Below are 10,555 nucleotides of genomic sequence, written 5' to 3' on the forward strand. Positions count from 1 at the left end.
CATAAGGATTTAAGGTTTACAAAATAAAAATTTCCCTTCTGGAAGCCAATTTATTATTATAAAAGTTTTGCACACACACACACACACACACACACACACACACACACACACACACACAGTCTATCCTAGCACATTCCAGCAATCCTCTTGTCCACTCTTCACGCTCCTGCAGCCCTCGCAGCAGGGCCTGCAAACCAGCCCTTCTCGCCTTACAGCAGGAGTTTGAGTCCTTCCCCCAGATTGCCGGGGCCACCCCGGCCCCTTCACTCCATGGCTGCAGGGGCCACAACACCTCCAGAGACAGTCTAGCCACTGCTCTTCTCCGGCTCCTGCTCTGAGAGGAGGGACGCTGCAGGTTTGGCTGCTCCCCTTCCAGTTTCCAAGTCAAAAGATTCCTGTCCTTGTAGCACAGAGTGAGCCAGAGCCTTTATATCACAGCCCGTCACAGCATGTTGCTCATGAAGGACAGGGCAGCTGCGTCCTGGACTGTCCCATGGCTATTAGGTGTTCCATCTGTCCGATTGTTGGGGTGTTGGCTGTCTGGTTACAAGGGGTTCACTCAGGCCGGGGGTAGCTGCATGCGGGCAGGAAAAGGAACATGGATGAGGACATAGCAGCCAGGTAAGCATAGCCCCAAGGATGGATTTTAAGCGGCAGGCTCCAAATGTTATTAAACCTGAACACAGGGGCTGCCCTCAGTCTGGGAGGGCCATGGAGTCTCACCCTTAATTCAGGGTGGGGCTGCTGGAATGGAGCCAAAAAAGACCGACATTATATGGTCTCCCTGTTAAATCCCTGGAGCACCCCACATTCCCAAAGGGACCAATGAGTGCCAGAGGCTCCAAGGGGAGGAGCTATACGCTTCTTTCAGTGAGCGTCTCTCTTCCTTGCTGCTGCGGCTGTCCCCGTTCACCAGCCCCATCAAGTCCCCCACTTGCTGAGGCAGCTTGGGATAGCCCCGTTAAAAGGACAAAGCCCCGCCTCATCCAGGTCACTGTCACTTTGCTCTGCCTTCTGGTTTCTCCGTGGGTTTGCTGCAGATCCAGCGTGCGTCCCTCGAACAGCCTGAACTGGAAACATCGCCGCTGTTCAGAAAAGCACATGATCCTCCTCCTGCAATTGTAAACCTGCAGCAGCAACAAATAGTAATAATCATAATAATAATTAATAATGATAAATCCAACAAAACTATGAAAGCAGCTTCAACTAGCAGCCATAATCTGGCTCCAAGCAATTTTCCCAAAGGTCACAGCAAACCTGGGGTGAAACCAGGAATTGAACCAGATTTCCTAAGTCACAGCCCCGTGCCTTAACCACAAGGCCAGTCTTCCATTTTAAATGTGAGCTGCATCATTCACTGAGTTAATAGAACTCAGAGGGACTCACCAGTTGCTGAATTCGGTGCCACTGGCCCATTTCCAGGGCTGGTTCAGGTCCCTCCAGAGGCCGATCCAATAGTTGGGGATGTCTTTATAGTGCATCATGAAATTCTTTGTTAGAAAAATAAAAGTAAATATGCATCACACACCATTTCTGGGCCCCCTACAACATGCACTTGATTCTCTGAGCTACTACACAGGGTGCTGGGCAGGGGGTCCAAGCTGGGAATTTTACACCAAGAAATAACAGTCTAGACTCAGAGGCAGCACCCATCCACTCCATGAACTACGGGGAAGTCAATCAACGTGTGGACATTGTGCTAAGACTAGTCTAGTTTCAGAGTAGCAGCCGTGTTAGTCTGTATTCGCAAAAAGAAAAGCAGTACTTGTGGCACCTTAGAGACTAACAAATTTATTTGAAGTGAGGTGTAGCTCACGAAAGCTTATGGTCAAATAAATTTGTTAATCTTTAAGGTGCCACAAGTCCTCCTTTTCTTTTTGCGACTAGTCTAGTGTATTTAGTAGAGCTGGCTGGAACTTTTCCGTCAAAATATTCTGTGACAGAAAATGTGTTTCCTGCAAAAATGAATTTTTCCAAAAGTAAAAATGTCAGTTTTGCTGAATTTTTTCCATTTTCCACTGAGCAATTATTGTGTTTTGGGTCAGTTCAGCATTAGTCTGTAGCCAGCTGAGCTACCAGGGTGCCTCGTGGGAAATATAGTTGTGCCTCACACCTCCATCTTCCTCTACTATGGGCTGGTTCCCCCTAGACTACATCTCCTATAAAGCACCATGGTTTCCCTATTAGCTGAGCCACTGCTGGGCATCATGGGTGATGTAGTCCAACCCGGGATCTCAATGCACAGAAGGGGGCAGAAGGCACCCAAACAACAACTCCCATGAGGAACCACAGCTGCTGTTCAATGCTGAACCATGCTGAAACAAAATGTTTTGATTTGCTTTGACAAATCAAACTCTTTTGATCTGTGAGTGTCAACAGAAATTGGTTTGATCAAATGTCAAAACCAGACATTGTCACATATTTCTGGAACTGAAAGGAAAGTTAAAAGTTGAGTTATTTCAGCTTCTTGTCCCGATTCTGATATTTTGACATTTGTTTTTATCCTAAATTTCCCATAGGCTGGAAATTCTGATTTTCAACCAGTTCCGATAATTAGCAGCCATCTGGCTCGGCTCTCAGCGGCATTCCAGGCCTTTACCACTCCTGCATTCTGACCAAATCCCGTGATTTTACTGAGAGTCTCATGCTATTTGGTGTTTTTCTTAACACCCCAGCTCCTGGAGTCAGGTGATTACAAGAGACTCTCATCTTTCATAAGTTTCTAACTCTCATGGTTGCAGAGATAATCTTGAAAATGTGACCCCCTAAAAGCTACAACACCAGAAAACAAATTAGAAGCCCTGGAAGCTGTTATTTTACAGTCAATCTCATGGTTTTGGGGGTCCTGACTGCTGATTTTTAAATACCTGGGTTGGCAATGATGCTCCTGTCACATAAAAGGGGCTGGAAAGCATCTAGATTCCCCCACTGGGAATTCCCCTGGAGCCGAGCGTCAGCACATTAGCCCCACACTGCTCTGACTCAATCCCTGGTGAACGGGGAGGATGGAGAGTGGGTGGAGCACTCTGTACTCTGGCTATTCTGGGATGTGAGAAGTTGCCCTATATTCAAGCAGCATCTGGGGCCCTGACAGCCCCAGGGCAAACCCAGCATAAAGACACCTTTGCCATCCCCACCCTGTGGAGCCCAGGATCTGGGTCTCACCATTTCCTGCTGGGTGTCAATCACAGCCAGGGAGGCACCGAGTGCAGAGCAGTTGTTCTGGCTGTAGGTCCAGTTTCCTTCAGTCTCTGAGAAATAGTAACACTTCCCTAGGTACCCAATCCAGCCGTCTGGGCAGGCAGGACCAGCTGAACATGGCTCAGATTTCTTTGCTGGAGATAAGAAAGTAGCAGGGTAAGAGATTTACCCTTCTCCCGCTGAATCCACCCCCCCCCCCCAGCTGCCCCAGTGACACCACAACACAGAACACCATGCACGCACACCATGGGAAGCTGATCTTGTGCCTAGACATGTTCCCCTTTACAACAGAGAGAGGCCAGTGCCCATCCACCAGCTCCCCCCAGTGACACCAGCTGTGAATTTGGAGCCACGTTTCCAGCCCTGGTCTCCTTTGCTGTGCCCCAGTTTTGCCCCCTGCAGTTAACTGCAGGCACAGACGGTGCCAGTGAGACACCTGATTACACCCGCATGTCAGGCACTTCGGCTTCTGCATGGCAGGGCTGGTCTGTGGGGGAAGCAATACCAGAGCAGTGTGTTGTGGGCACAAACCTGTGCTCTAAAAAAAGGCCAGTGGTGAGTCCTTGTGTGGTATCAACCAATCGATGAGATAATTATAAACAGCCACCAGGTGGAGCTGTTACCCCCTAAAAAGAAAAGGAGGACTTGTGGCACCTTAGAGACTAACAAATTTATTTGAGCGTAAGCTTTCGTGAGCTGTAGCTCACGAAAGCTTACGCTCAAATAAATTTGTTAGTCTCTAAGGTGCCACAAGTCCTCCTTTTCTTTTTGCGAATACAGACTAACTCGGCTGCTACTCTGAAACCTGTTACCCCCTGTACACCTACAGGTGAGATGCTAGGTAGAGAATAGATGCAACCAGACACCAGGTGGTACTGTTGTCTCTCAGTTTGAATATACCAGAGGAGAGGAAAAGACCCTCCGGATCCATTCACTGAGGAGGAGCCGGGGGGGTTTTCATGAAGGCTTGGACCTAGGTGCCTGTGAAGCCAGCTAGCTCGACAAGACACTGGACTTGGGGGAAAGCGGCTTCATTAGACAGGAAAGGTGAGTGTAGACCCAGGTTCATGTTTTGTGGTTTTGTTTTGTGTTGTTATCATTTGTTCCCACCTCGTTCTCTCGTTTCTAGTTAAATCTTTTTTCTTTCCTGAACAAACCTCTCTTGTTTATTAGCCATGCTCACAAGGGCTGTGTGTGATACAGGAGCGGTGGTTTATGGTAAAACTGGTAAATAGGGGCATGCTGCACTTTTGGAGCAGAGGATCTGGGATTTCAGCGAGTAGCCGGTGTCAGGGCTGGAGGTCACAGGGACGCGCTGCAAAGGGATGTGGGGGCTGGGGTGCAGGTATTGTTATCTACAAGGTAAAGCCAGGGCTGGCCTAGCCGGGAGGAGAGGGCTTGCGAGGCTGACAGGCTGGTGGTGTTAGGGAGCTGACAGCCAGCTGGGGACAGGTATGACACCCTCCTGCTGGAGACAGGGGGGTAACACGGTGACTCACAGCCCTGGGTAACCAGGTCTGTTTGAGTGACATGGCAGAGCGAACCAACAGCCAGTGGGAGCTTGACTGGGGGGGTGGGGGGGAGAGACCCCACAGAAACACCCCGGGCTCAGCAGAATCTGATGTGACTGTTGAAGCAGGGGTGGGCTGTGGGGGAGGGGGGAGAAGTTGGGGGGGGGGATTCTGAGATTTCCAGCACGGAGTGTAAGACACAGAGACGGGGCCAGTGCAGGCTCCACACTCACCTGACAGGGCGATGAGGGCGATGATGAGGATGATGATAGTGATGATCAGGATGAGAATGAGAACCACGCTCGGACGTGCCTGTAATTTCAACCTAGAGAGCAAACCTGTAATAGAAACAGCCATTAATGCTCACGGTGCTGCTAGAGCAGGGAGAGATGCGCCCTGCACTGATAAGCAGCACCAAATGGAGCTGGTTTAAAAAAAGGGGGGGTGGTATTTTACAAATATACATAGAGAAATTTAGAGAGCATGAAGTGAAAATTTTCATTCCAAATGGGGGGGGGGAAAGTTCTTTCAACTTAAAAAAAAAATAAAATCAGAAAAACAGGGGTTTCAACTGGAGGTTTTCAGAGTTTTCCCCAGCACTTTCAAACTGTTTCCAGTGAAAGTGTTTATCTAAAAGGGGAGAGGATGGGGTGGGGGGGCAGACCCCAACATTTTAAATCAAAAATAGATTCTTTTCCTCCTTCAAACACAAAATTCTCCCCCTCCCAAACAAAAACCTTCCCGTTAGAAATGAAGATTGGCATTGTTTCCATTTGAAACCCAGAAAACTTCTGAGCAAAAAGAGTTGTGGGGAAAAATCTGTCTTGTTCAAAAAAGCATTTTCCACCCAGAAGACATTCATGGAAATTTGACCAGCCTGTCTTGCACTGATGGATAAATTGAGGTGACTATGCAGGGACTGAAGCAGAGATCTCTGGACACAGAGCGAAAGGCTGCAGTACATTGAAGGCCATGACTAATTTAAGTGTATTTTACCTGTCCAGCCACTAAAGGGAGATAAAGGCCCTCCTGAGTTAAAGTGTAAGAAGATCCCAAAGAGGCAGCTGTACCTGCAGGATAGATTTTGCTGCTCTCTCCATCCTTTGGTGGGATGGTCACATGAGTTGTTCCGTTTGGTTTCATTTGGGTTTCCTGGGAAGCCAGGAGTGGATTTGGCTTTATCTTCTCAGCACGATACAGCCCTTTCCACATCTCTTCTCTCTCCGAAAGAATCGCGGACTCCAAAACGGGGGACATGTTCACCTTTCTGCAGCCAGCGGTAACTATGGCCCTGTTCACAGTGGGTCTGGCAGCGCTGGCAGAGCCCTTCGTAAGGAGATCTTCAAAGCAGCTCACTGGATTACAGCTCAGGCGCAGTTTGGTGACGTGGGGTGATCAGGAAAAACTCCTTTCAAATATAATTGGATTGTGAGTTTTACCTGAATACCCCGACCAGCCAGGCTGGGTCTAAGTTGTGTTCGAATGAACTGTTTCAAAGGTATCCTTGGCACGGCTTTTATCCCCAGGGTCAACTAGGCCTTAGCAGGCGTTGGCCAAATCAATTCCAGGTCGCAGAATCATCCTGGTTCTGTTTCCTCTTACTGGCTTCCGTAGGGTCTGGGTTCGAGGTTTCCCTGTGGAGAGAATTGTCAGGTTACTCTGGCTGGCTTGTGTCAGTGTTTTATCTGCCCAGCCACAGCCCTGCACAGCAGAGGTAGTTAGAGCTGACAGTGCTAGGACTGCCCAGGTTTCTCTGCAGAGATTGTCATCTGAAGGATCCCAAAGCACTTGACAAACCCATGGATGCATGCGCTGGAGTGGGGTCAGTTTCATGTAGAGAGCGTGGGACCAGATCTGATGGTGTGAATTGGGGCAGCTCCATTGAAATCACTGAACCTAGATCCCCAGCTGATGAAATTAGCCATCGCTCCACTGGAGTCAATGGGTCCTGATCCCCAGCTCTGATTGGTGATGTCTGTTTATATAGTTGTTACAGCCACACCTGAATTAGCAGGAATGATCACTTCCTCTTATGCAAATAGTTTACAAGAAGTCGTTACGGTTTAATTGGAGTATCTGGAATTTTGCATGGGGGGCTGGGGGCAGTTCCCTCTTTCTGCCTTTGGGGGATGCTCCAGGAAGTCCCTGCACCCCTGATAGGACAGGGCCTGGGAGAGCAGCAGCAGACAGACATTCCCAGCTGAACCCTATGACAGCAGCAGAGCTGTTACTGAGCAGCTCTGAAGGGAGCGCCCCATCTCCAACACCTGCCAGCACTAGCTGCTTCAGCGGGAGGGGCAGGACACCCCTGTACTGGATGGTGATGGAATAACCTGCCCCAGGGACAGATTCCTCCCTCACCCCCATTGGTTAGAAGCTGGGGCTTATACCTTGCCCAGGAGGGTTTAGAGCCCTTCCCACTCCAGGTTATTTTCTAATATTGATGTTTATAACTCTGGACGGTCCCATTATATCTATAAATGCCAAGAGCTTGGCAGGATTTGGAAAAGAAGATTGACCAAGGAGATCTTGTGGCAGCGAGTTCCACAGGCCAGCTGTGCCTTGTGTGAAAATGTCAGGGGCGTGGTTCTGATAGGGCTCTCAGGGGAGAGCTGTTGCAAAATGACAGCTGCCCCCTAGTGGAAATGAAATGTCATTTCAGTCAGGCAGTAAACTGCTCCATCCCTGTTTATAAACAGATGCAGAGTGATTAAGATAGCAAAAGTTTTGGCATTAAATTAAATGAAGGTTAGATGATCCTGAAAGCATTGCCAGGCGCACCAGTTAAAAGGTAGGAAACAAAGGGCGGGAATAAATGGTCCATTTTCAGAATGGAGAGGAGTGAACAGAGGTGTCCCCTGAGGGGCTTGTCTTGGGACCAGTACTGTTCAAAATTCATCAGTGATCTGGAAAAAGGGGGAAGCAGTGAGGTGCCAACGTCGGCAGTTGATACAAGAAGAGAGAAGACAGAGGGGACATGATAGCCATTTTCAAGTACCTAAAAGGTTGTTACAAGGAGGAGGGAGAAAAATTGTTCCCCTTAACCTCTGTGGATAGGACAAGAAGCAACGGGCTTAAATGGCAGCAAGGGAGGTTGAGGCTGGACATTAGGAAAAACTTCCTGTCAGGGTGGTTAAGCACTGGAATAAATTGCCAAGGGAGGTTGTGGAATCTCCATCACTGGAGATTTTTAAGAGCAGGTTAGACAAGCACCTGTCAGGGATGGCCTAGATGGTGCTGGTCCTGCCATGAGCGCAGGGGACTGGACTTGATGACCTCTCGAGGCCCCTTCCAGGTCTAGGATTCTATGATTCTACTCAAGAGAGTTAAGACCCAGGCAGACTGCGAAGAGCTATGAAAGGATCTCTGAAAACTGGGTTGTTAGGATATAGATATTCAGGCCTGTCTGTAAAGGCCTTTTCTCTAAGAATTCAGGTGTATTCTTATCACTTAGCTAGTTCTAGAGGTACAAACGAAAGAATCAAAATCACCGTCTGCCAGTGTAAGGGCCTCCTCTCACGGCGACGGTCTGAGGCCCTGTTCTTAGGCTAAGATCTTTGGCTAAGCAACAGAGGCAGCCATAAGCTGGGAAGCGACCGGTCACCTCCTCACATCCCAAACCAGTCACATTGACATAAGGCAATCTGGGGCTGTTGGAAAGGCGACCCGATCTATCGCCTCCAGAGAAAGGGAAGGGCCTAGAGGATGCAAAAGGAAGTTTAGTTTGATAGTTTTCTGTCTGGTAAGAACTCTCTTATCAATAGACACAGCTGGGAAACCCTTATGTCTTTATAGGGGTAGTTGTGAAATCCTCACTTCTGTATTGTTTTGTCATTATAGTTCCCACTTTGCTATTGTTTATTGGCATGGTCTCTGTCTGGTTCTGCGATTGTTTCTGTCTGCTGTATAATTAATTTTGCTGGGTGTAAACTAATGAAGGTGGTGGGATATAATTGGTTACATAATCATGTTACAATATGTTAGGATTGGTTAGTTAAATTTCAGGAAAATGATTGGTTAAGGTTCAGCTAAGCAGAACTCAAGTTTTACTATAGTCTGCAGTCAATCAGCAAGCGTGGGGGGGGGGGTGGGAATGGGAACAGGGAATGGGGGTAGGGAAATTGGAATCATGTTTTGCTAAGGGGGGGAATGGGAACAGGGACACAGGTAAGGCTCTGTGGTGTCAGAGCTGGGAAGGGGACACTAAGGAAGGAAACTGGAATCATGCTTGCTGGAAGTTCACCCCAATAAACATCAAATTGTTTATTGCACCTTTGGATTTGGGGTATTGTTGCTCTCTGGTCATGTGAGAAGGACCAGGGAAGTAAGCGGGTGAAGGAATAAGTCCCCTAACATGGGTGACTGGGTGACTAAATGGCAGATGAAATTCAATGTTAAATGCAAATTCAGTTGGGGTTGGTCCTGCTTTGAGCAGGGAGTCGGATTAGATGATCTCCTGAGGTCTCTTCCAACCCTAATCTTCTATAATTCTATGACGTGGCAAAATATAAACCCAACTATACATACAGAATGATGGGGTCTACATTAGCTGTTACCCATCAATAAAGAGACCTTGGAATCATTTGCAGGACTCTGGAAGTATATGCAATTGAATCCATCTCACTGTGCCAGTATCATCCCCAACTCATTCTCTAGCTTCAGAAGACTTAAAAATTCTCTCCAGTCTTCTCACCTGGATAATGCAGCTGTCCTGAACGTGCATCAAGACCATACCAGGGAACTAGATGTAAATAAGATTGCGGGCTGGAGACATAATGTCTTTAAACTGGGACATTAGTGAACACAGCTTGTAGGTGACTGCAATTATCTTAATATACTGTAATTCATGAGAATGTAATTAGGCAGTTCATAACAACTGAATCATTATTAAAATAGTAAAGATACCAATGACTGATACATCCAATAACTAGAATATGAAAGAAATGTTTACATATGCTGAAAATAGCCTCCCCCCAAAACTAGCAGAATGCCCGCCAAAACACACACAACCTCTTCAAAAGCACCCGCCAGCAAAAAGAAAAATCAGGGCCTATGAATTTAATAATTGGTAACTCAAGTCCAGCCAATGCAGCTGACAACCACTCTCCAGTGTCTCTGTGGATCTGCTCTGGCAGGGAGAGAAGCAGCAATTGCTGCCCGGGGTGTTTGCAGGAGGATTCCTATCTGCAGGGCCCGCCAGCGCCAGAGCAATGGGGCAGGAACCCGGGGAGTGAATTCGGCAGCTCCGGCCCCAGCAAAGGCATCCAACAGAGCCGGCACCAAGGGTCTGACCCCAGGGCACAAATCCGGGTGCTTTGCAGTGGGGTGAAGCAATCAGATCCCAGCTGGCTCTGCAGGGCAGACACGTCCCAGACCATTCACTACAGCCTGCCCAGGGGCATTGCATCTGCCCCTGCACACCCTGCCCCATAGGAGCCCCCTGCAACTAGCCCCTCAGAGACCCGCTGGGGCAACTGAGCTGGGAGTTAAACTGGATTTGTGGGGACAAAGCCAGGGAGAGACAGAATGGAGGCAGCCCAACCCCTCCCGCAGGAGAACTCCCCATGCAGATATTGCCCCACCCGGCTCTTGCAGCTCTCTGCTCACCTGAGCAGCAGCCAGGCAGCTCCCCGCAGGAGAACTAACACCAGCGAAAGGGTTAATTCCGATCATGGAGGGTTTGCTGGGCTGTGAGATACTCACGGTCCTGTGTCGGCTGGCTAGAGCAGGCAGTTATATGCTGGCCCCACAGCTCCTCTCTGCTCTGTGGAGAATATTCAAACTGCACTGTGGAGAGGATTCAAACCAAACCAAACCGCCCCAACACGTCCTTCAGAAACAGA

General features: G+C 48.6%; 1 protein-coding gene across 2 annotated transcripts; it reads right to left on the reverse strand.

Annotated features, from left to right (window-relative positions):
- Positions 1–15: 15 nt before the first annotated feature.
- LOC119842546 (early activation antigen CD69-like) lies at positions 16–10,555 on the reverse strand. 2 transcript variants are annotated; one of them, XM_038370835.2, is made up of 6 exons: positions 10,416–10,555; positions 5,783–6,346; positions 4,946–5,050; positions 3,166–3,335; positions 1,387–1,490; positions 16–1,127 (listed from the first exon to the last, which is right to left on the reverse strand). In XM_038370835.2, the coding sequence occupies exons 2-6, from the start codon at positions 5,967–5,969 to the stop codon at positions 998–1,000; spliced, it is 696 nt and encodes a 231-aa protein (XP_038226763.1). In that variant the 5' UTR covers positions 5,970–6,346; positions 10,416–10,555; the 3' UTR covers positions 16–997. The 2 variants fall into 2 exon arrangements, with proteins under 2 accessions (XP_038226763.1, XP_038226762.1); XM_038370834.2 differs by having other exon boundaries at positions 10,320–10,519.

The sequence above is a fragment of the Dermochelys coriacea genome, chromosome 14 (genome assembly GCF_009764565.3).
Source record: "Dermochelys coriacea isolate rDerCor1 chromosome 14, rDerCor1.pri.v4, whole genome shotgun sequence".
Taxonomy (NCBI): Eukaryota; Metazoa; Chordata; order Testudines; family Dermochelyidae; genus Dermochelys; species Dermochelys coriacea.

Bases quoted from the DNA above. Each gene is read 5' to 3' on its own strand.
- LOC119842546 (XM_038370835.2), bottom strand. From the start codon at position 5,969: ATGTCCCCCGTTTTGGAGTCCGCGATTCTTTCGGAGAGAGAAGAGATG. The intron at 1,491-3,165 runs GTGAGACCCAGA...TTTCTAACAAAG, and splicing joins TTGACACCCAGCAGGAAATG to AATTTCATGATGCACTATAA. The intron at 1,128-1,386 runs GTGAGTCCCTCT...TTGCTGCTGCAG, and splicing joins GGCACCGAATTCAGCAACTG to GTTTACAATTGCAGGAGGAG.